Raw genomic sequence first — 24,672 nt, 5'->3', positions numbered from 1 at the left:
GGGGGGGGATCCAAATTCTGAATCTTGAATGGAATGTTGCCATCTGCATAAAGAATATTGGCTCAGTTTTTGTCATTCCACATGGCTTGTGTGCTGTTTTTGCTTTTTTAAAAAAAAACATGCACATGTTCTGATTTTAACTCATCCTCACTTTAACTGCTATGTAATCATAGGTGTTAGAATCATAGAATCATAGATTTGGAAGAGTCCTCATGGGCCATCCAGTCCAACCCCCTGCCAAGAAGCTGAAAAATCGCATTCAAAGCACCCCAACAAATGGCCTTCCAGCCTCTGTTTAAAAGCCTCCAAAGAAGGCTAAATATGCGCAGCTCTTTAAGCAGCTCCTCATAGGGCTTGTTTTCCAGACCCTTGATCATTTTAGTCACTTTCCTCTGGACACATTCCAGCTTGTCAACATCTCTCTTAAATTGTGGTGTCCAGAATTGGGCATGTGTAATTTTACAAGATTTTTAGCCTTCTCTGACAAAGAGACAAAGAGAGCCTCACCAAATTACAAATCCCAAAATTCTATAACATTGAGCCTTGGAAATTCAGTTGGTGTCAAGCTGCATTACTTCTATGTGTAGATGCACCCAGTTGGATTTGCCTTCTTTGACTGTGTTTTCATTCACTACATTGAGTGCCATCCTTTGATGGTGGTGTAAGCTATCTCTCTGTCCTATCTTCCCACATGGATCTGTAATAGAAACTCTGAATCTATTAGAAAAGAAACAGTGTTATAGCCTGGGCGGTGGGAGACCCTGTTGCCCTAAACCTTTGGTCAAAGCGACCCACTGCCTTCCCCCATGAGAGTGAGTGAGACAAGTTAAACTAATAAAATCAGGTCTTATATAACTTTCATAAACAAGATACTAAACCATCCCATGGTCACCTACTGATCATGTCCAGAAGCTCACATGACAAGAACTTGGTGTGAGTTTATTAATGGATCCTTATGATGCGTTCCTTTACAACTTGGCCAAAGCTGGTTCAGGCAGGCTTTCTGGTTACATAACACTTTAAAATACAATCATAAATAGCATAAAATAGTTATAGGCACACACAGTGAAAGCGCCTTGGTTTTTCACAAAGAGTAGTTTGAGGCTCTGAGTGTAAATACAAATCCCATTAAAAAGTCCCTGGTCTTCATTGGTGCAGATGTCCTCGAACACTGGGTGGGTACCAGGAAGTAGTGTGGGCAAATTGTCCTTTTGTCCCTCTGTACAAAAAAAAAACAGCCTCTTGCAAAGGCCAAATGTTTAAGCTGTAATAGAACTTAAAGAGATGTAACTCCAGGCCATCCAATCTTGTCACCTGTTCATTGATGGTCCATCATATATTCTGGGCGTGGCACAGTTGCTCTAGGACCAGTTCTCAAAATTTTGGAAGAAGTAGAAATTTGGACAGAGATGGGTATTGGATTGGGCAACTTTAGAGGGCTGGGAATCCCATAGTCCCTTGTGCATTGCCTTAGGCACCATTGTTTCATATTTTTCACCTGCACTGACCTGTTGTAAGTCCAAGAGTATCTATTTTTTCAATAGAAAGTGACCCCGAAGTCATGTTTTCCAACAAAATTATCTGAGGGGGTCATTTTTCACCATCACTGATCCATTTTAAGTCCAAGGGAATCCCTTTTTTCAAATGCTCAATTCTTCCCAACAAAATGATTGGGGGAGGGGGCTGCACTTTCATCACCCAACTGCCAAAGCAATCATATTGAACTGAATTGAGCCTAGCCTTCTTCAGATGTTTGAATGGCAATTCCTATCAGTCCCAGTTAGGATGGCTGGTGGTCAGGGATATTTGGGGCTGTACTGGAAGACACTAGATTGACTCCTTGGTGGGTCAGGGGCTTACTGAGGCTGAGCTATCACCACCAGCACTGGTCAAAGGACTTCTTGGTGACCCATGTCCCTCTCTTTCCTCTCTGTTCCAGCCACGAGAAAGGACAAGAAAGTGAAGAGGGAGTCGAGCTGCAGGAAGGTGAGGAGGGGTCCTGGGCTGGCTCAGAAATGCCCAACCGCCCTGCGTGAGCAACTGGTAACCCCTGCGCAGGGAGGTATTGCTGCAGCAAGGGCTCCACTCAATAAGTAAGGCATACGATGTGTCTGTGAGTCAACGAAAACTGAGTCCTCTTAGCTTTCTCCTGTCTGGATCCCTTTGGGAGGATTTTGTTCAGATCTGACGTCCCACTGTCCCTGCATGCACAGACATTAACACTGCACTTTGGAGTCGAATGGACACATCCAACTACTGCCATTTATGATTGAAATTTAGTTTGAAGCAGGAACCTTTTGTTATTAAAACAGTGAAGATGGCATTTGGTGAAGACCATTGTTTTTCCCAAAGAGGTTGCAAGTCTATTGTCCCCTAAGTGAGAGCTTTGCAAAGATGTGCTGTGACATGTTAGTGGGTCAGCTGCAGTGTGGAGGTGGGCCATGTGAACATAAGAAATGACCAAAATCTTGAACATGGGTGCTATTTTACAAATCATATAATTTTAAAAATATAAATGCAAGATTTTCATGAGATGTCTTGTGTCCCATACAATTTTTGTGTCCATTTATCTTATAACGGGTTGGTTGAACCTCTGGTTTGCTAATAAAACTGAATTATTGTGTCACGAGATGATGCATATCACAAAAGTGTGCCACCAACTTGTTTGGCAAGTTCTGTCCTAAGATGAGGGTGGGAATTTCACGGTGCACAAGCCTGAAGGACTCTGTGGTCCCTCTGAAATTTCATCACAAAAATATAAGTTTATGCGTAGTGGGTGAGAATTGCACCTCTAAGAGGCATTATTCTCAATTTAAATTTGATTCTATATTTTTAAAGACACCCCCCACAACCACCGCCCAAAGCATTTTAAGAAAACTTGATGCGAATGGGCGAATACAAGTTCAATACAAGTATATTTTAATAAATGTGCATAAACCTTTTCTTTAAAATGCAGTGCAACCCCTCTATCTCCTGGAATATGATCCTGAACTTCTCATGAATACAGCAAGAACCAAACCTTAATTGCAGTCAGCAGATCATTTGGCAACATATTAAATATGTATTGAAATAAAATTATACAAAACGTTTATCTTATATATACATACACACACAAACAGCCTTTGTTGGCATACAACAACAAAATCACTGCACAGGTATATACATACAACAAGAGGAAGTCACAGATAAAAAAGGAAAACATACTTAAAAGTTACTAATCGCAAGAGTAAAATTTGCAACAGTCTCACAAAAGACTGCGTCAGAGTTGTTCAGAAGATAGGGAATTTTATAACACCCTTGCCATTGAGAACACAGAAAAAATAGAATTGTATTAGAACAATGTAAAAGAATATAAAAAGCTATATCCTCATGGATATGCAAAATGCCCGATAATGGCAATCCCTATTGAAATGAAGGGAATTCGAGCCTAAGAACAGCAAAAACTGGAAGAACTAGCAATTATTGAAGAGGCCAAATTTTGTCAGAAATTGATAGACGAAACCGCTAATAACATTTAGATTTGGTGGGGGGGGGGGGGGGCTCATACTATATTCCACAATCTATTTTGTTTTAGTTTCCCTATGAAAAAGAAAAGCTTTGGGGACGAGGTGAACATTTTGGGTTTTTCTTTTGAACTTTTTGAGAGCACTTACCCACTTTCTTTTTTTCCTAGGGGATGGCACAAATGCAGACGAACAGACGGCCGTGGCCATTGCCAGTGTCCAGCAAGGGGCCTTCTCAGACCATAATATCCAGTATCAGTTTCGCACAGAGAACAATGGAGGACAGGTAGCAGACTGCTTCATTTAGCTTGGCTTTTACTAAAAGCCAAAGACCTAGTTCTGGAATTATCCATGGGAAGGAGGGGCAAGAGCTCAACATTCAGGGACTTCCAACTGTGGGGCTGTTTTGTCTTATTTGTAACTTATATTTAAATATCCCAAGACATCCCTTATAAGCTGCTCCTCTGAATAGTTTTCATGTATGTTTACCATAATTTGACAGCTCTTTGGAGCTGAGGGCCTGCACCTTTCCCTTGCCTCCAATCTCACTGCTGCCAGAGAAGTGACTATTTTCTGCCTTCTCTCCCAGGTGACATACAGAGTAGTTCAGGTGACAGACAGTCAGCTGGATGGACAAACAGATGCAACCGGGGCAGTTAGTGTGGTCTCAACAGCAGCGTTTACAAGTGGCCAGCAAGCTGTTGCTCAGGTAAGGAATGGTCTTGATCAGACCAAGAATATAGCTTTTTTTTGGAACTGTTTGGTTTGTTTTAAGTCAGCAATGGGAACCTCTTGGGACCTCGAATCAGCAAGTATGTCCTTTCATCCACAGGACCCACAGTTTCTTTTACTGGTGTCTGACAGAGTATGTCCTTTAGATATTTTCTGAGTCCTCCAGGGGAGTTGACCATAGGTTCACACTGGAGGATATAGCAGTGCCTAAAGAGATGTCCTTTTTAGGTATTTCCTGGGTTCTTCAATGCAGCTGTACTGTATGCTTCCACTGGAAGTCATTTATTCAATAGGGTTTGCTATTACCTAGGCAAAATCCTGGAACATATCCCCCATGAACATGGAGGATTGTACTGTATTTACCAACTCAGAAATGGAGAATCATGCCAACAAAAGCTTAATCTACCTCAGTTCTCCACAGATCTTTGTGGGGTGATAAGGTGACAAAACCAGAAGTAACTGCATGGTCTTCCAAAAATTTATGAATTATAATTATCATTGTGCAGTTGCTTTAGCTATGAAGAATTATGGGAGCACCACAATCTAAGAACATTGGAGAGCTGCAGGTGTCACCTCCAATCAGAAAAAAGGATGATTGGCATTTTAGTGGTGGTTCTACTTTTGCCCACCTTTATTTTCGTCTCCGGTTTAAGGAAACATGACTGGTTCTCCTATAAGGTCATATGAAAATAGAAGGGGACAGCAATGGGAACCCTTCAACTTTTTTTCCAAGTCCCTTTCTCTCTTAGAAGGTAGAACTCTATGTTCTACACAGCTTTCCCAAACATCTAACCTCCTTTGCTTGGGGGCCACATGTAATCCATGGGCCACACTTTGCCCACCCCTAAAGCAGATTATTTGCTGGATAAATGTTGAAAGTGTTCTTAAGTTTTTAAAATCCTTTTTATTTTGGAGACTTTGGCTTCTGGGTGCTTGATGCTAAAACCACAAGTGATGCCGAGCTATTTCATTTGGCACAACTGTGCTCCCATAGTCTATTTCGACAGGGAATTCTGGGATTTGGAGTTTAGCAAGGGAGATTAGAAATTCTCATCTGGGGTTTTGGTGTCTCCCCAAAGCTATGAACCTCAGGTTTCCACAGAATGTAGCTGTGGCCATTAAAATGAGGAAGAGCACAATAACATTTGAAAGAGTGCAATGTTTGGCTGTCCTCTTTCCCTGGTGGACTGCCAAGATGCTAACAAAGCAAGTCTAGCCTTGACTGATTTACACATGCTGATTTTGCCTATCAATTTCCCCTGAAAACAGCTGGAAAACTGCTTCATCTCTTTGCAGAGTGGTTTATTTTATTGAACCAGGATACATAGAGGGCAAGGAGGGTGGTTAGTGGCTGGTGGTGTGTGGCTTCTTGTCGTCAGCATGCGCTTCCTATGACAGTGTGTGCATTTTTCCTCCCTTCTCTCACACCATTGCTTCCCCCTTCTAGAATAGATTTAAGAATAGTTTTCAAGATGGCTCAGTAGGTATCAGTTTCAGTTTTCAAAGTTGTTTCCTCTTCTTAGCCGCCAGAGGGCAGTATCGAGAACACTGGCCTTCAAAAGTGAGGATCATTAAAACATCTAAACATATACACAGTAGACTCTCAGTTAACCAAAACTCTCAAGCAACTAACAAAAAAATGAAGAAATACATCTTTAAATTAAAATTAAAGCAATTTTTGGCAGAAATGCATGTCAAATTATGTTAAAATGTGTTAAACTTTACATTAGAGGAGTTTATTAAGATGAAAAGTTTATTGACTGTATCTATGATGCAGTAAAACTGTATTACATTCAGTTTGTCTTGAATTGCTTTTAAATGCTGTATTTCAATATCAATATCAAGTCCATATAGAGTTTATGGTATGATATAATATGGGGTATAGTATTAGTTATGCCTATTTTTAATTGTAACTCAAGCAACTAATATATAGTATATTGATTTTAGAGGAATTTGACGTTCTACATCAAAAAACAATCTGAGATTTGTTTCATCAACATTTCACAACTTAGCTTGACCTTCCTCCCCTGTTTTGAAGATGTGATAGTTTTGTTGAATTCAAAAAAATAGCAACAGCAAACCAAAGAAACAGAACAAAACAAAACCAGAAACCAGATACAATAATGAAACATATGCTAAAGAACAAAACAACATATTAAACATGTTGAAATGACTTCCAGTTGCTGCTTATTAAAAGTATAAAGCTCTATATATCATAGACTGAACTATCCTCTATGCAAAACTATCATTCAACATAGTCACCATCAATGTGTACACATTTGCGCCATCATTTAACCCAGGCATCAAAACCATTTTGGAAAAATTCAGGGTTTTGTGATTTGTGATTTTAAACCTGTTTTAACGTCATTCAAGTCATTGAATCTGAAACCACCTAGTTTGTCTTTTTGGACCTCTGAAAGACAAGCTACGTGGTTTCAGACTCAATAACTTGAATGACATTAAAACAGCTTTAAAATCATGGGTCACAAAGCAACACCCTGACTTTATCCAACATGGTTTTGATGCCTGGGTTAAACAATAGTACAAGTGCGTACACATTGATGGTGACTATGTTGAACTGTAGTTTTGAGTAGAGGATAGTTCAGTCTATGACCTGTAGCGACTTCTGCTGTTATATGTTTATTCATAACATTTTTATGACACAGGAGGCAAAACTTTTTGACACACACACACATACACAGAGCTAGCTAGCTAGCGTTGGATGACATAGGGAAGGGTTAACACCCCTGTGGTTTGTTTTTCTTTCTGTGTCCCTGTTCAGAAGGTTTCACCTCACGTTCTGTCCCTATGTGTTGAAAAATTTGGCTTGTTGTGGAAATAAAGATAACTGAGAAAACTTCAACAGAGACACCTTTTCCCTATGATAATAACTCTTCTAGGAATGAATTTCCCTTCCTAGGGGTAGATTTCTCTCACTTCCTGTTGTCTCGCCCCTACTCTTAACTATGAATCATATGTTAGTCGATGTTTGTAACTTGAGGACTGCCTGTATATTATATATTGTATGAAACTCTTATGAGAGGTTGGTTTAACTTCCAGCTTGCTAGTAAAACTGAATTGCCATGTTGTGAAAGGATACAGGTCCCAAAAGTGTGTCACCAGCAATAAAAGTTTGGACAGTTCTGGCTTCAAGTCTCTTGTTGCTGTTCTACACTGTTATCTTGTCAGGCTGTGATCCAGAACCCCTTCAGCAATGGCGGAAGCCCAGCCGCAGACACCGTCAGCGGGGAGGCACGATTTGCATACTTCCCTGCATCCACGGTGGGAGACGCCACTGCAGTGTCAGTGCAGACGACGGATCAGTCGCTGACACAGGCCGGAGGTGAGGAAGGAAGAGCCTGGTGAAGCAGTGGAGATTAGCTGTTGGCCATTTGGGTCTTGTTGGCCTGTAGCTCCCATTAAATCCTCCACAGTCTAGCCCAGGCATGGGCAAACTTCAGCCCTCCAGGTGTTTTGGATTTCAATTCTCACAATTCCTAACAGCTAGTAAGCTGGCTGGAATATCTGGGAGTTGAAGTCCAAAACACCTGGGGGGATGAAGTTTGCATAGGCCTGATCTAGCCAGTGTTGCGGGGTGATGAGCGTTGTAGTCTAACCACGGATGTAGACCAGGCGAGGCAAAGTGCTTCCCCTCCTCAACCATATTTGCGATCCTAATGGAGTAAAAATAAATAAATAAAAATAATCAAAACTATTCCCCAACCCCAAGTGCTGCATCTTTGCCCTCCAGCCCATTTTAATACCACAAAAGTTTATATGCCCCCCAAGGGTTTAAAAATGCATAATTTGTGCAGGTTTTTTTATTTTGCCGGAATGACTTCTGCGGACTTGGCTTGGGAAGGTATTTTACTTGCATTTGGGTCTTTTTACTTGAAAATATACCCTTAGGTGTGTGAGGGGGCATTTCCATAACTTTGAGAGCTGTATGTGTATGATCTAGATCAAGTTGTGCCTTGGAGAGGCATTTTTTGTGAAGGAAGTAAACAGGAAGGGACTTCTGCTTCCTTCCTGTAGTTAATGAAGGCCTCTCCTGGACCCAAAATGGCCCAGGAATACCCCCAGAACATGGTAAGAATTCCCCTAATGGTCTAGGGGGCATTTGAGGACCTTTTGAAGGGGGGTATTGCTTTATATGGTGGTGGCTGCAATGAGAGGATGCAGCCCTCTGGGAGTTGGCCACCTCTTTCCTAGGTAAATCATTGTGCAGAGCTGAATATTTTCCTTCAGGATCCACTTGTAGCAGACTGATCTCTTTCCCCTCTTGCTTCCTGTAGGGCAATTCTATGTAATGATGACGCCACAGGATGTGTTGCAGACAGGAACGCAACGAACCATCGCTCCTCGTACCCACCCCTATTCCCCGTACGTATGGCTCCAGGAATATAGTGAAGACAATACACATCTGACATGGAATCATCGTGTTGTAAGAGACCCCAAGAACTATCCATTCCAACTCCATGCTATGGAGGAACATACATTCAAAGCATTCCCAACAGATGGCCATCCAGCCCTTGTTTATAAACCTCTAGAAAAGAAGATTCCACCACACTTCCAAGGCAGCATATTCCACCATCAAATAGCTCTTACCATCAAAAATTTTCCCCTAATGTTTCAGTGAAATCTCTTTTCCTGCTATTTGAATTCATTGTTCCATATTCTAGTCACTAGAGTGGCACAAAACAAGCTTGACTCCCCTCCCATCTAATATTTAAACATGGCTGTTCTGTCCCCTTCACTCAGCTTTCTCTTCTCCAAGCTAAACACACCCAGCTCCCTAAGCCACTCCTCGTAGGGCTTGGCTTCCAAACCTTTTACCATTTTATTATTTGGACACGATCTAGCTTTTTAATATCCTTGAATTGTGGTGCCCAGAACTGGACACAATGTTATTCCAGGTGAGGTCTACCCAAAGCAGGATATAGTAGAGCCTAGAATGTTGATAGCAGCCATTCCCATAGGCAAGAAGCTGAACTGGGAAAGCAGGTTTTTGTTAGTTATGGGAGCGTGATGCAGGCAAGAGGGTGGAGCATGCAATATCATGGAAGTAGTAACAGACAAAAGGAAGACACTGTCTGATGGAACTCAATCCTGGAAACTCCCTGAGTGGTCAAGTTATGCTCTACCTAAGGAGAAGGCTATGGCAAACCCTCTCCAAACAAATCTTGATCTGAAAACCAGATAAATTGTTCACTTATTTATTTACTGTATTTATATCCTGCCCTTCTCACCCCGAAGGGTGGATTCAGGGCGGATTAAAACTATGGCAATAATTCAATAAAACACAATATTATAGAAGTATAAAAATATAAATATCAATTATAAGTAATTTTTCAGGGAATTAAAACATATCAAAGGTCTAGCACCAGCTGAGGTTTAGAAACATTACACCAATGTAAACTCCCTAAAACCTTCTGCATATGTTTATAACATGCCTTGGAATGGTTCTTGACATTGCATATGTCTATATCTTCATGGGGCGCTTTACTCTTCCACAGCAAACTTTGATACCTCTTTTCTTTAAAATTTAGTGAGAGTACAGAGGGGATGTTCTCACTCAGTGTCTGTATTTCGGGATGTGTGGAGGATTGAGATTTAGAATTGTTACCCATCATCATTAAAATGTACTACTAAAGCCTGTATTGAGGAAGGGAGTGGGTTTTTGGGAAGCCTCTTCTGATTTCTCCATATCTTTCTCTTCAAAGGAAAATGGATGGGACACGGACGCCACGGGATGAAAGGCGAAGAGCTCAGCACAATGAAGGTGAGCCGAAGAACCTAGCAGTACATATTACCCCCCCCCCCCCTTTTAAATTGCTAATAAAGGTGGCCAGTTGCACCATTCACACTTGCCTCCAACAGACAAGAGTTCTTTCTCCCACCCTGGACATTCCACAGATATATAAACCCCACTTGGCTAGTTTCCAACAGACTTCACAACCTCTGAGGATGTTTGCCATAGATGTGGGTGAAATGTTGGTAGAGAATGCTTCTGGAAAATGGCTATACAGCCCGGAAAACTGACAGCCAACAATAAGGGGGTTATTAAACACATCAGAGAAATCAAAAAGCTTGCATTTTCCCTTCTTTCTCAAAACTTTCTTCAACTGCAATTCCTGTTCCTATCAGTTCAAAGCTCTTTCTGTACCAATGCAAACCCTGTCTGCCTCTCTCACATAGACAAACTTCTGCCTTTTGATATATTTTGTTCTACTCTAGCCCTTCCATCACACTGTCTGCCTCGCACCTCCTTCACACCAGTGCTTTTTTATTGAACAATTACTGCTGATTTAGATTGTGGTGTTTTCCCCACTCCCATTTCATCATATTTCTTTATACATTATTTATAGATCGATACATTATTTATAGAGAAATGTATAATGTATAGATTAATAATTATAGATATTATAGACAAGATAATAGATGTTATAAGTGGAATAAATAAATATTATAGATAATGTGTTGTCGAAGGCTTTCATGACTGGAAACACAGGATTGCTGTGTGTTCTTCAGGCTGTATGGCCATGTTCCAGAAATATTCTCTCCTAACATTTCGCCCACCTTACAATCTCTGAGGATGCCTGCCATAGATGTGGGAAAAACGTCAGAAGAGAATACTTCTGGGACCTGGCCATACAGCCCGAAAAACACACAACCCTATTATAGATAATATAGATAATATTATATAGATGTTGTAAATGAAATTATAATGATAGATAAAACTATAATTATAGATGAATTTATTTTTAACATGTGCGTGCCACCCGTCTATAATAAAGAGCATGGACAATGCTCATTAAAACAGCAATGATTGGAACATGCAATGACTAGTAATGTCAAAGGATCTTACTAAGTTCTAGGTAGTAAAATCAATAAATGCTTGGGCAAACAAATAAGTGTAAACCGGTCATGCAATAATGAGATTTAACTTAAATGCCATGACCCAAATGACTCTGTTATTGGTTACCATCATATATACATGTGAAGTGACAGAGGGTCCTTGTTTGCAAATCTCAGGGAACAGGCAGATTAATATGAGAGGCGACACTTTCTCATGTTGTCCTTGTTTAAATAATAATATTTAATTATATTTTAATGTTTATATTTTGTAGGTTTTTAAGTTGTATAGTTTTTAAGCCTGTGAGTTGCTTTGGGTTCTTGTCGTGGGAGAAAAGTAGAGTTCAAATGATAGTAATAATAGCAGCAGCAACAATCTCTTGGTCCAAAGTTGTAACCAGAATTGTGAGTTTCTGTGAAGTTTTTGCTAGAATGATGCATCATTTGATCACCAACTTGTCTCTTCTATCTAGTTGAACGGAGGAGGCGAGACAAGATCAACAACTGGATCGTCCAACTATCAAAAATCATTCCAGATTGCAATACAGATAACACCAAGACGGGAGCGGTAAGTGGAATGGGAATTGGAGGGCAGCAGGGAGAGAAAAATGAATAATGGGAGGGATATTTGGGAGCAGGCGTTGACATCTATTATAGCCTGATGGCAGGGATATAAATCTTTCACATTTTCCTACTTCATGAAAAATTGATTTATAGGAGAAAAAGTATTTTGCACAAAACTCCCCTTCTTCCACTCACAATTTTTGTAAAAAAATGATTTTGTCTGAAAATAAAACAGTACAAAATACGTTGGTATGACCTCCACACTAAAATAGCTGTGCGCAAATGATCTTATTGCAATTTTTTGCAAAAAAAATCTGCTTTCCTGAAATATGAAAAATGAAAAAATATTTGTTTGGGGTTTTAAGGTGTTTTTTTCCTTAATTTTTCCTTAAGAGTGAAATAATGCCTGTATATTCTATATATTCATAGTAGATGCTTTGAGTTGTTCTTTCTTGAAAATTCAGGAGGTTATAGAGAAGATTAGTATCTGGATTCCTCTTTCACATTCTATTTTCTTTTTGGGAGTTTCTCAGTGTTTGGATCCTGAGGTCCTGCTCCTTTGATTCAGGAAATCTGTCCTCAAACGAAATAAATTTCCTTCTTTCAGCCCATAGAAGGTCTGGACTGTGTAATGTTTTGTCAGAGTCTTCCCACCCAGATGGCTTGAGTTTTCTGCCCAGTCCAAAGATGTCCTGGCAATAAGAGTCTGTGTCTTGCGTTATCCCCCAGAGCAAAGGAGGCATCCTGTCCAAAGCCTGTGATTACATCCGTGAGCTGCGCCAGACAAATCAGCGCATGCAAGAAACCTTCAAAGAAGCTGAGAGGCTGCAGATGGACAACGACTTGTTACAACAGCAGGTAGCCAGAGCCACTATGGATCCTTGCTCAATTTGCATTGTAAATAAAGGGTCTATGATTTCATGGGATCCCAAAACAGGCTGTGTGGTACCAGGGCATGGATTCTGAATATCAATGAATGTAAAAATGCAGTGGTGAAGTTTGATTTTAGCAACAGTTCTTTAGATCTCAGAATAGAAGAGGGCGAAAGCGTGAAATCCATGCCTGTTATTCCTTTTTGGGGACAACTTGCAAAAATGAATATTAGCTGCAAAATCTAGCTCTCCCTCATGTCAATTTTGGATTATCTAAGCGCAAGGTTTTGCAGCTGGTGATTATTCCACTGCTTAAACTGTGGGACCTGACCCCCCCCCCCCCCCCCAGCTCAATATTGGGGTCCTGAAAAAATTGGCAACAATAAGGATTTTCTGAACATCACCTAGTGGCTGTTTTAGACATTTACCATGAATCAGTGGTGCAGTGTTTATAGCGGACTCTGCTTTAGCTGTATTTCATAAAAAGGGAAATCAACCTGTTCAGCAAGTCTTGCAAATGCTGATTAGTTATCAGTAAATGTTTGGTTTTTATACTTATTGTATATACCCATATACTTGGGTCATGTAAGAAAAATTGGGGGCAAAAGGAGTCCTGTGTAGAAAAGATTAAGAAGCCCAGGCTTATTCAGAAGTTGTGAGATCTTAGGCTGGACTTGCAATCTTGTAGCTGCTGATTATTGTTGTTGTTGTTATTGTTATTACTCTTATTATTTTGGTTTGTACCCTGCTTTCTCACTCTACAAAAGAGACTCAAAGTGGGGTCACATTTGATTGTGTTCACAGCCAAATGTGATGCCACAAAATCTATGTTGTAAACCTGGCAGCACTCCAACTGGAGAGTATCTGAGATGTTGGAGATTGGACTTTGGGAAACAAATCTGCAGTGCTTTCCTGGTTTGCAGAATGACCAGAGATCTCTCTTTAGCTGCCTTTTCTCAATACAACAGGCTGCAGTTATGGCTGCAGTCTGTGGAAACTTGTGGTTTGTGACTTGGTGAAGCACTTGAGCTCTCCGGCTATGAATTCGAATTGCTGGACTTCAGATCTCAGGATTCCAGGGGATGGAGCTTGGCAATAAAAATGGAATCGAAGTTCTATAATTGTAAAGTGAGAAAGGGCCAGCAAAAGATAAATCTGTGGTTATATGGAAGTTATTTGACTTAAATTCCCATCATCCCTGGCCCTTGGCGGTGCTAGCTAAGGCCAGTGAGACTTGTCCTCCAAAAACATTTGGAGGGCTGCATCTTTCTAAACTTGCCACATGATCCCTGTATCCACAAGACTACTGCGGTTTTACCTCCCTGACAAAATACAGAAATGTTCTAATTCTAGGTGATTCTATGTGTCAAACTAAAGTTACCTAAGAGCAAAGCTTTACAAACATTTTATGTTGGTGACACACTTTTTATCCACGCACTAATTGAGTTTTACTAACAAATCAAAAGTTAAATTAAACCTTTATGATCTGGATAATTTGGACACAACGAAATTGTAATTACAAAATGTATAGGAAACACAGTATATTTTTAAAATATATTATTTCTTTCTTATTTCACATAGACTCAGAGGTTTCTTGTGATGTTTGCCTGACACACCTATACACTGCAGCTGACACACAAACGTGTCATGACACATAGTTTGGAAAGCTCTGGTGTAGAGTCATGTCGGAGGGCCAAGCACATTCCTAGAGAGGACATCCCTCTAGGGATTTTCTAGGTCCTTTGGGATGACTGTAGGATAACCTCTTGGAGAAATCATTATCAATGGTTCAGGAACATCTCCCCTGAAGATAAGGGCTTTGTGCCATATATGGTTTTCTACACTGAACTCATAGACTGCCCAAAAGAGCAAAGTTCTACTCAACAATGTGTTTACTCTTTTTTCCTTTCTTTCTCCCTCTTTCCCCTCTCCCCTCATCCCTGACAGATTGAGGAGCTGAAGAACGAAAACGCCCTTTTGAGAGCACAGTTGCAACAACACGGGATCGAGATCGTGGGGGACACCCCGGGGCAGTAGCGTGCCCCCCCCCATCTTTTTTTTTTGCCATTGCCTCTTCATTTGGGATTTCACCCTGCAGTTCTCCTTTTTGTATAAAAGCCCCCGCAATGAACCTTGTCTCACATGGGGGTCAAATAAAGGGGAGGGGACATTTGGGGGTGGTGCGGGGAGCCAGATCACACGGACTGTTGGCCCTAGTCCTTGCAACTGCTCCCAAAACCCCCTTTTGCCTTCCTGCCCCAAATACTCTTTCCTGTTCCCCCTTGCTGCCTCCCTCCTTTCCTTAGGATATATTAAGGTTAAACAGTCAAAAATCTGCATTTTTATAGTAGATTTTTAACACAGGCTAGCCAACTTTTTCTGCCGCTCTCAGCCCTAATCATGAGGGCCAGGGAGTATTTCCCACTTTAGCTGTTTAAATCTGTCAGATCCCGTTTCCTCTCCGTTTAGAGACTTGTGTGGTTTTGAGTCCTGCTCCTGAGCGGCAAATGGACATCCATTTTGGTTATGGCTATGAACTGGGCAGGGGAAGGGGCTTGGTAACTCAGGTTTGGCTACCGAACTAGTACTTTTGGCTTTTCTCTCTGCCTGTGTCCCCTCAGCTATGAAGATATTCTCAGAAGATCTGGATTGCAGACTGCAAGGGTTAAGTCGCCTTGCTTTAAGGTGCCCAGAAAGGAGTGCTTTCTGCATTGAAACACGTGGTGTGCTTTAACTTGCACATCCCATGTGCCAATGCGCAGGTTGCATTCATTTTCAGTGCTGACAGAAATCTGCAATTGTTAGTTGGGGCTTAATTTTGATTTGCGTCAACAAGAGTTCTTGCTGACTTCTATTTTGTGTCACAAACGTGGAAGGTTGCCACTCTGTTTTTGCCTCTTAGCTGTGTCTGTCCTTTCTCTATTTCCACATCAGAATTTGTGTTTTTTTAAAGGCACAGTGGAAAACAATCCTAAAGCCTACTTCAGCCTCATCCCTCCTTCCCTTTCTTTCTCTCCTTGTAAGTATTCTTTTATTTTATTAGTTTCAAGGTGCGTTTGTATAGAGGTACGGTGTTTGTATGATAGTGGAAACCCAGGCCATTAGGAAAAAAATTTAGTGGTGGATTGAATTGACAACAGGGTTGCTTTTTGTGTGTTTTTTGATATTATGTAATTTTTTAATTAAACTCCAGCAGTGTTTTAGGATTTCAGGTTGAAACGAAAGAATCAGGAGATGCATTTGTAAAAAGAAGTAGTCTCCAATATTTTGGGTTCCCCCCACACCCCACCCCACACTTCCAAGCAGATTTTTTAAGAAAAGAAAAATAAGAGAAATGGTTGCTAAAATGATAAATAATTTTATTGTGATAGCAAGTACCTTAGGTTTGATTTTTTTTAAAAGAAAATATCTATATATACCAGACCCCAACAAAAATAATAATTATAATCCAGAATTGCAGCTGGATTGGTAGCGATTCTTTGTACTATTCAGTCCTGCTCCAAGCCTTTTGAATGTAAGGAGGAGGAGGGAAGAGGTTTAAATCAAGGGAAAAAAGCAAATGGTATATATAAATATATATATATAAAAGAAGATTAATGAATTCGCTTGTGGAGTTTGATTGTTGGAAAGTAGGAAATAATTCTGTTTATATATAAAAGGAAAAAACCTGCACAGAAATAATATCGTATGAAATCATTTTATGCTTCTGCAGATTCTCTTTGAAATTCTGTTGTGGGATGGATTTAATAATAGTCATACCCTCCAACATTTCACAGACGACAACCAAGACACATAACCAAGCAAAAGTTATTAATTGGGAAGAACATACAAACAATAATAATAATGACATACTTTATTTATATTCCGCTCTATCTCCCCAAGGGGACTCAGAGCGGATTACATGTACATATATGGCAAACATTCAGTGCCGTTATACAATTGACAGAAACAGACGGCACATAAACAGGCAAGGCTTCCCTCTTTTCATCTCCGCAATCCAGCTGTGCTCCACGCGACCATGGGGAGGTGCTGTTGTTTCATTTTCAACGCCGAGGGCCTATCGTCCATGGACTCCTTTCCTGGTAGGATTTTTGTCAGCATGTTTTTCAGGGTGCCTTTTACCTCCCTGCCAAAGCAGTTCCTATTTATCTACTTACATTGTTTTCTAACTGCTAGGCGAGCAAAAGCTGGGCTGACGGCAGGTGCTCATCCTAACCCGGGCTTGAACTGCCAACCTTCCAGTCAGCAGGACTTTCTCTAGCTGGCGGTTTAACCCACAGTGCTAGCCTGGCACTCAACAAGGAAAGGCTACAGGAGTTTGCTTTTGCCTGAGCCTACTGGGAAGGGCAAAATTCAGGTGCTTTTGTCTTGCTGAGTTCATTGATGGAAAATTACTTTTGCACTTTGAACTCCGTGTTCACTAATTGAAATTAGCTGAAAACAAAGGGGGAAAGTTGGGAGGTGGAGAAACTATTGACATTATAAAAAAAATCTGAGAAAATAGGATGACAGGATTAATTAGGATTGTCCGTGTCAAATCAGGGCAGTTGGAGGGTATGGTTTGTGTAATCGTTTCCTTTCACTCTCCTCCAATCCACAAGTGGAGCGGAGACCTAAACCTCTTTAGTTGGACAGCTGATGACAAGTATGGGCAATCTTAAAGTTGTGTTTTCATAAGAGATTCAACTAAGAACAAACCTAATATTGGAGCCTCCGGTGGTGCAATGGGTTTAAACCCTTGTGCCAGCGGACTGCTGACTTGAAGGTTGGGTTGCTGACCTGAAGGTTGCCGTTTCGAACCAGGGAGAGCACGGATGAGCTCCCTCTGTCAGCTCCAGCTCCATGCAGGGACTTGAGAGAAGCCTCCCACAAGATAGTAAAACCTCAAAACATCCTGGCATTCCCTGGGCAACGTCCTTGCAGACAGCCAATTCTCTCACACCAGAAGCTACTTGCAGTTTCTCAAGTCACTCCTGACACAAAAAAAAGACCTAACGTTTTAGGAATCCATGCTGGAATACAGTTGGACATTAAGGAAACAAAACCAATGGCATCAGATGATCTGCTTAACTTGAAAGTGGGTGGTGAAAACATCAATGTAATTAAAGATGTTCTCTGCCTTGGTTGATTCATAAATCAAAATGGAAAAAGTAGTCAATAAATCAGAAGAAGTCTTGGAAGGGCAGATGTGAAAGAACTAAAGATTGTGAAGTGCAAAGACAGATAATTGAATACCAAAATATGAGTCATCACTATGCCTTTGAGTGGGCAGTTGGGGAGCATGGGAGGGCCACTCCATGAGGAAGTTGCAGCTACAATGCTCTTGCAACACTCTCAAGAGCTCTCTCTGGCACAGAATCATTTCTTTGCTGCCCTGACTGCTGCAAAGTAGGTTCTATCAACGTTTTGTTGGATTCATCCTATGTCTTCACAATCACTGTAGTCATTTATCCAAACACTTCATAGCCATGAGCTCCTCAGGAAATCAAGGAGCCTATTTTCTGCTTCCAGTTACAAGTGTCAATCACCCAAGGCATCTCCCTATTCTGCGATTGACCAGTTCATCAACAGAATTACCAACTGAAGGAGCTGAAAAACCAAAAAGGATTTTGGAAAACTGGTTTGTTCATCCAGGAAACCTAGATTATTTCACCCAGAACCTTTTCATACACCCTATTGACAGGTATACAGGCCATCCTCAATTACAAACAAAATATGTGTACACAATAATAAGAAGAAAAGTCATCATCTCAGCTACCCATGTGGATAATTTTGGAGTATTTCAGATTTTCTGTAAGTGATGGTCAACTTGTACTTGCTTTCAGGTCACCTCTGACATATGGCTAACCTATCATAGGATTCTCTTGGCTAGATTGGTTCAGAGGAGGTTTGTCGTTGCCCACTAAGGTTGAGAGAATACGATTTTCCCCAAATCACTTTAAGCTGAATAATTAATGTTTTACTATATGGATTGTCAGGATTAAAGTTGTAGGTAATAAATGCTTGACATTATTCGACAATAGGAAAATACAGAAGGTGCAACCAAGATGTCTATTCAGTGTTCATATTTGCAATTGGAGAGGATACTTTTGTTCTCAGGAATTGTGGTCGGAAATTCGTTGTTTATTAAAATCCTCTTAATTTCTCAGAAAATGTAACCCTGATACAATTCAGCCCTGCTTTAATGAGTATGGTGTTCCAGGACCCAGATCCATAATGACCTCGAAGGACCAGAGTGTGAAAAACTTACATATGGTCATGTTAAATGGAGGATTCTGAGATACTTCATCCCTGCTGTGCAAGACAATAAATGTTACAGGGATATAGGAATATATGGGATTTGCTTTTTTCTGCATAACATTGATTTTTCAAATGTCCTTAACACAAACATGGCAACATTGCTGTTGTAGCTATGTCCTGTCAAGTCATTTCCAACTTGTGCCAAACCTAAGGCGAACCTATGGCAGGGTTTTTCAAAGGGGAATTGCTTTCCTGAGGCTGAAAGATTGTGAGTTGAACCAATATTGAAACCTGATTTTTTTAGTCCTGTACTCAAACCAACATACTGCCCAGATTCTCGTGGCTAAATTTATAGGAATCCAAACCTGGATATCTGAAAAGATGAGCACTGAAAAGTCATTTTCCTAAATTGATCCCACTTATTTTGCGTTTCTTTTCTTAATTTCAGGTTCTTTCCCATTTATGAAGAAATTTGCTCTCATGTTGGTAAATTCTGATCCAAATAGGCACAGTTCTCACCTTAGCCATACTCGCCAACATTTCAGCTAGGACATGTGACCAAGATGGCAAAAATGACTAATGATGAAGAACGTAGATAAAATGAGAGGCGGCAGCAGTTTCCTTTTGACTGAGCTTACTGGGAAGGGCAACTTTCTGCCCTCTCTTGAGCTCAAATGACTTGCACTTCAAGTTCAGTTTACAGCTATGAAAATAGTGAAGCTGAGGCCGCTGGAAGGTATGCTAGCCTTAGTATAGACTCTTAATGTGTTTTCTGTGGTCACTTCTGTGAAAGTGTTTTGCTTGCCAAAATCAGGGCATATATAAAAATATGCACCTTGAGCTTCCTTTGGGACTGATTGAAAACTCATTCTCCTCCAATCCCTCTGCATTCCCCTGCCCTCTTTTGCACCACCTCCTCCCTGGATGCTCACCTCTGCAGCATATAGTAGCACCGTCCTTGAGCTTCTTTGAAAACAAAGGCACTGACACCCCTCCGCCCAGCAAAGGGCACGGTAGGACAGGCTGCCCGGAGGAATGGCGGAACTCGCAAGCGCTTGGCTAGCCTGCCTGTCGCCTGTCCGTTGCTGTGCCCGGCGCCATCCGTAATCTGTGATGTTGGCTGTCACTATCTGTGTCCCAGTTTTGGGAGGAGAGGTGGCGTGAAGAGAGGCGGGAAAGAGAGAGACATAGGGAAAGGGCAAAGAGGGTTATGTTGCAACCTTCTCTGCCGTGTTTGAGCATCACAGAGCAGCGTCCCTTGACCTGTCTTTTGGCAAACAGCTTGAGGCCTAGGTCTCAGGAGAGGAGAGATGCTCAAGAGGACAGCGAGTTTTGCTATTGATTTTTTTGGTCCCCAGTTAACAGTTGAATGATGTACCAGTATTTTAATTCAATCTAATTTTTGCCATTTAAACACAAGAGCAAAAATAGCTTTTGATTCCAACATGAATACAAGCTGCTTCACTTAAATCTGAGAATGCAGAGCCTTTTGCAATGAGCATTTTCACATCCAAATGTTTCTTTTTGGCAATGGCTCATATGGTTTTGTCCAGAAATGGGGGAGAGGGGGAGAGATAGTAGAAAATGGTGCTAGTTTACTTTTAAGATTCATTATTTAGAGAAACAACTGAAAAGGTAGTGCAGGGAAAAGACAGTGCCAGTTTTTACTTCTCTTAAAAATAATGCTGGCTCTAGAATCCCTTTCACACCATACGTTTTTCATACTATTTTTCCACTTTAAGTGTCATCTTGGCATGTCCAACAAAATGCTAAAATTCTTTGTTTGGGGAGGTGATTTTCAGAATTTTCAGCCAGAGAGTTCTGGAACCTCTTCAAACTACAAATCCTGGGATATTGTCATGGCAGTCAAAGAGGGATCAGGATTGTGTTTAATGGTTTGAATGTTGGATTTTGACTGGAGACCAGAGTTTGAATCCTTAATCATCTATGGAAACCATCTTGGTGATCTTGGGCATGTACTTTCTCAGTTTCAATGACAGTGGCAAACTCCTCTTAACAAATGTTGCCACAAAACCTCCACAATAGGGTCACCTTAGGATCGTCAAGTCAAAAATGACTTGTAGGCACACAACAACAAATGCATTTCGTGAATGAATTCAATGTTAGTATATATTGTGGGGGAGATAACTAGTTCTCTTAATTCCTTCCCTGGTCTGAGGTCAAGTTGGAGTTAAAGGCCAAAACTTCTGGAGTGCTAACTTTTTCTTTGGGATGTATCTCTCTGTGTTAGTGTATTTGTGTTTTCTAGTCACTTATGGTGACTCCAATATTTTCTCATGGTTTTCTTAGGCAAGGAATATTCAGAGTTTGACAGCCCCATGTCCTGGCCAATACACAAATCCCACATTAACACAGAGATGGTTTTGCCAATTCCGTTCTCTAAAATATAGATTATATGTCGGCACTCTCTCATCCAAGTAAAGACAGAGCTCACCCTGGTTAGCTTCCAAGATCAGAGTCCATATGACATTAGAATCCCAGATTTCTCCCAGGATTTTCAGGAATGGTGTTCTAAAGCAGTTGCCATTTCTTTTAAACATAATTCCATTTTGTTGTCCCCTCTGAGGCATCTCTGACTGTAGCCCACCTATTGTTTGCTAGCAGAGAGGACCTCTTGGAACCGATCTTGCCAAGGCCACCAGTCCTGGGCAGAGGGCAGGGAAAGGAAGGTGTGCTGCCTGGCGCCTTTGGGTCTGTACTTGGCCGACCGAGAGGAGCCAGCTCGGCTGGAGTCTGGCCAAAGCCCATCAGGGATATGAGCAAAAGCAGCAAAAGGGCAAACAAATCATCTGCTCTGGGATCTGAGCAAACACATCTCCCAAGAGAATTGTATCCCTCTGTTCAGGCACGGTAGCAGCCTCATGGTTTATCTGTCACTGAACTCAGAGGACTGAGGCTAACAGGAGGGTTTCCAGTAACACATGCATACCTACACACCCAACCCCCACCCACATATTGCATGGCCCATTAGTGAACTCAAGAAAATTTTGCGACTCTCAGATTACAACTCCCAGAATCTCCCAACCTGCCAGTAATTTCTGAAAATAACTTTCCCAAGGTCTGGACTCCACTGTTTCAAGCTGCAGCTGTATGCTTCAAGATGGGTCTCCAGGAAGCCAAACTTGGCCTCCACCACATTCACATTCAAGCAAGCTTTGGAGACATTCTGAGGTTAGCAAAAGGACAAAAATTGTTTGAAAATAACATCTGGATTGAATGACAAAAAGAAGGCAATGAGGCACGAAAGATTGTCTAATTTCTGGGGCAAAAGGAAAAGAAAACTGGGAAGGAAAAGGAATAGAATATGATGGAATGAGGGTGTCCCGGAGAAGGGATGGAGTTAGATGGAAAAGATCATTAAGGAAGTGGTCTGCAAACACTTAGAAACAAATGCAGTCATTGCTAATAGTCAACACGGATTTACCAAAAACAAGTCATGCCAGACTAATCTGATCTCTTTTTTCGATAGAGTTACGAGTTGGGTCGATACAGGGAATGCTGTGGATGTAGCCTACCTGGATTTCAGTAAGGCCTTTGACAAAGTCCCCCACGACCTTCTGGCAAACAAACTAGTAAAATGTGGGCTAGACAAAACTACGGTTAGGTGGATCTGTAATTGGCTAAGCAAACGAACCCAAAGGGCGCTCACCAATGCGTCGTCTTCATCTTGGAAAGAGGTCACGAGTGGAGTGCCGTAGGGTTCCGTTCTGGGCCCGGTTCTCTTTAACATCTTTATTAACAACTTAAAGGAAGGGTTAGAAGGCACGATCATCAAGTTTGCAGACGACACCAAACTGGGAGGGATAGCTAACACTCCAGAAGACAGGAGCAGAATTCAAAATGATCTTGACAGACTAGAGAGATAGGCCGAAACTAACAAAATGAAGTTCAACAGGGACAAATGCAAGATACTTCATTTCGGCAGAAAAAATGGAATGCAAAGATACAGAATGGGGGACGCCTGGCTAGACAGCAGTAGTGTGAAAAAGATCTTGGAGTCCTCGTGGGGAACAAGTTAAACATGAACCAACAATGTGATGTGGCTGCTAAAAAAGCCAATGGGATTCTGTCCTGCATCAATAGGGGAATAACGTCTAGATCCAGGGAAGTCCTGCTCCCCCTCTATTCTGCCTTGGTCAGACCACACCTGGAATCACACTGTGTCCAATTCTGGGCACCGCAGTTGAAGGGAGATGTTGACAAGCTGGAATGTGTCCAGAGGAGGGCGACTAAAATGATCAAAGGTCTGGAGAACAAGCCCTATGAGGAGCGGCTTAAAGAGCTGGGCATGTTTAGCCTGCAGAAGAGAAGGCTGAGAGGAGACATGATAGCCATGTACAAATATGTGAGGGGAAGTCATAGGGAGGAGGGAGCAAGCTTGTTTTCTGCTGCCCTGCAGACTAGGACACGGAACAATGGCTTCAAACTACAGGAAAGGAGATTCCACCTGAACATCAGGAAGAACTTCCTCACAGTGAGGGCTGTTCGACAGTGGAACTCTCTCCCCCGGGCTGTGGTGGAGGCTCCTTCTTTGGAAGCTTTTAAACAGAGGCTGAATGGCCATCTGTCGGGGGTGCTTTGAATGCGATTTCCTGCTTCTTGGCAGGGGGTTGGACTGGATGGCCCATGAGGTCTCTTCCAACTCTACTATTCTATGATTCTATGATGGCTGAAAGGAGACAAGACCCAATCATTCAGAGATACAGAGCACAACCTATTCTACTCTGTGGAATCACATATAAAATTACCTTAATTTTAAAAGTCAATTTAAAAGCAGATCCGTGTGTGTGTCAGTGTTGATTAGATTTGGGTAAGTTGATCCTTTTATTTCCCAGTGTGATCGTAATGCAAGATGCAGTAATTTCAATTTATGTGGAAGAAAAGTTTTGATTTATGGCAATGGAGTATTTTTTACAATGTAAAGAAATCAAGAAATAGCTTTCTAAGATCTACAGAGATAATCACAGGAACACTTCAGCAAGCAAGAGTCCAAAAGTAGTAGGCTAAAACCCAGAACCTCAATCCATGACTGATACCAGATACTCCCTCCTGGACACACATTTTTTAACTTTGTGGTTTTTTATACATTATATCTGTATTCTCAAATTGCTTCTGACCCGATAAATAAATACAATTATTATGGCTACATTTTGATTGGAGGATTTGAAATCCCCATAGCCTAATTCAGATTTCTCGTTCGTTTTTCAAACGGCCATGTGCTGGGCTCACAGTTCCACTGAATTCTGCAAACGAGATTTTAATACACAAAGCAGCTGCTGGTGGCTGCTGTATCTGTAGGGCAATGTATCTGCTCTGAGTTTTAGTTCAAACTAAAAAGTAAGTTATTCAGGTCTGACTTTAAAAAAATAAACATCCTCAGAGATCTCAAATCATTACATTGAGTCCTGGTTAATCAAAATTTCTATTAAAGTAAATGGTGAAAAGGTAAATCAAAACAACTGGATTATTTAGACTTTCTAAAATTGTTCTGATCAGAATTTTTGTTGTCCAATATGATGGTGATGATGATGATGATGATCTTTATCTATATTCCGTCACCATCTCCCAAAGAGACTTGAGGTGGCTCACAAAACACTCAAAGGTACAAACGTGCAAAATACAAAAATTGCAAAGACAATATCACAAAAGCAATAACAACCAACATAAACATCACAAAATCCCCCTGGTTAAGATCAGTAAAAATGCAACAATAGTTGCATGTAAAAAACAATAGATAGAATGTGTTCTAAATTAAAATATAATTCGCATAAATTTATGAAAAGAAGCATATTATGCTTCTTCATTTATCTTTGTGAGCATTTTTGCTATATATGTCAGTTCAAGTGAATAATCTGTTAGGAATGATATTGTCTAGATTACAATCT

The 24,672-nt window shown here is 41.0% G+C and overlaps 1 protein-coding gene across 2 annotated transcripts in view; it reads left to right on the top strand.

Annotated features, from left to right (window-relative positions):
- The window catches only part of usf2 (upstream transcription factor 2, c-fos interacting), a 29,248-nt gene extending 13,121 nt beyond the window's left edge, over positions 1-16,127 (top strand). Inside the window, exons 2-11 of one of the 2 annotated variants that reach the window (XM_062962850.1) lie at positions 1,940-1,986; positions 3,674-3,789; positions 4,093-4,212; positions 7,425-7,578; positions 8,271-8,324; positions 8,531-8,618; positions 9,959-10,017; positions 11,564-11,658; positions 12,384-12,512; positions 14,474-16,127. In XM_062962850.1, coding sequence (XP_062818920.1) covers positions 1,940-1,986; positions 3,674-3,789; positions 4,093-4,212; positions 7,425-7,578; positions 8,271-8,324; positions 8,531-8,618; positions 9,959-10,017; positions 11,564-11,658; positions 12,384-12,512; positions 14,474-14,563 — 952 coding nt within the window. In that variant the 3' untranslated portion in view covers positions 14,564-16,127. The remainder of the gene's footprint in view (positions 1-1,939; positions 1,987-3,673; positions 3,790-4,092; positions 4,213-7,424; positions 7,579-8,270; positions 8,325-8,530; positions 8,619-9,958; positions 10,018-11,563; positions 11,659-12,383; positions 12,513-14,473) is intronic. The other variant, XM_008117295.3, reaches the window with a different exon arrangement.
- The last annotated feature ends 8,545 nt before the right edge of the window (positions 16,128-24,672 follow it).

Source organism: Anolis carolinensis, unplaced genomic scaffold, assembly GCF_035594765.1.
Source record: "Anolis carolinensis isolate JA03-04 unplaced genomic scaffold, rAnoCar3.1.pri scaffold_10, whole genome shotgun sequence".
In the NCBI taxonomy this organism is placed as follows: Eukaryota; Metazoa; Chordata; class Lepidosauria; order Squamata; family Dactyloidae; genus Anolis; species Anolis carolinensis.
Note: the sequence above shows the minus strand (reverse complement) of the source record. Positions and strands in the feature narration are given on the sequence as shown.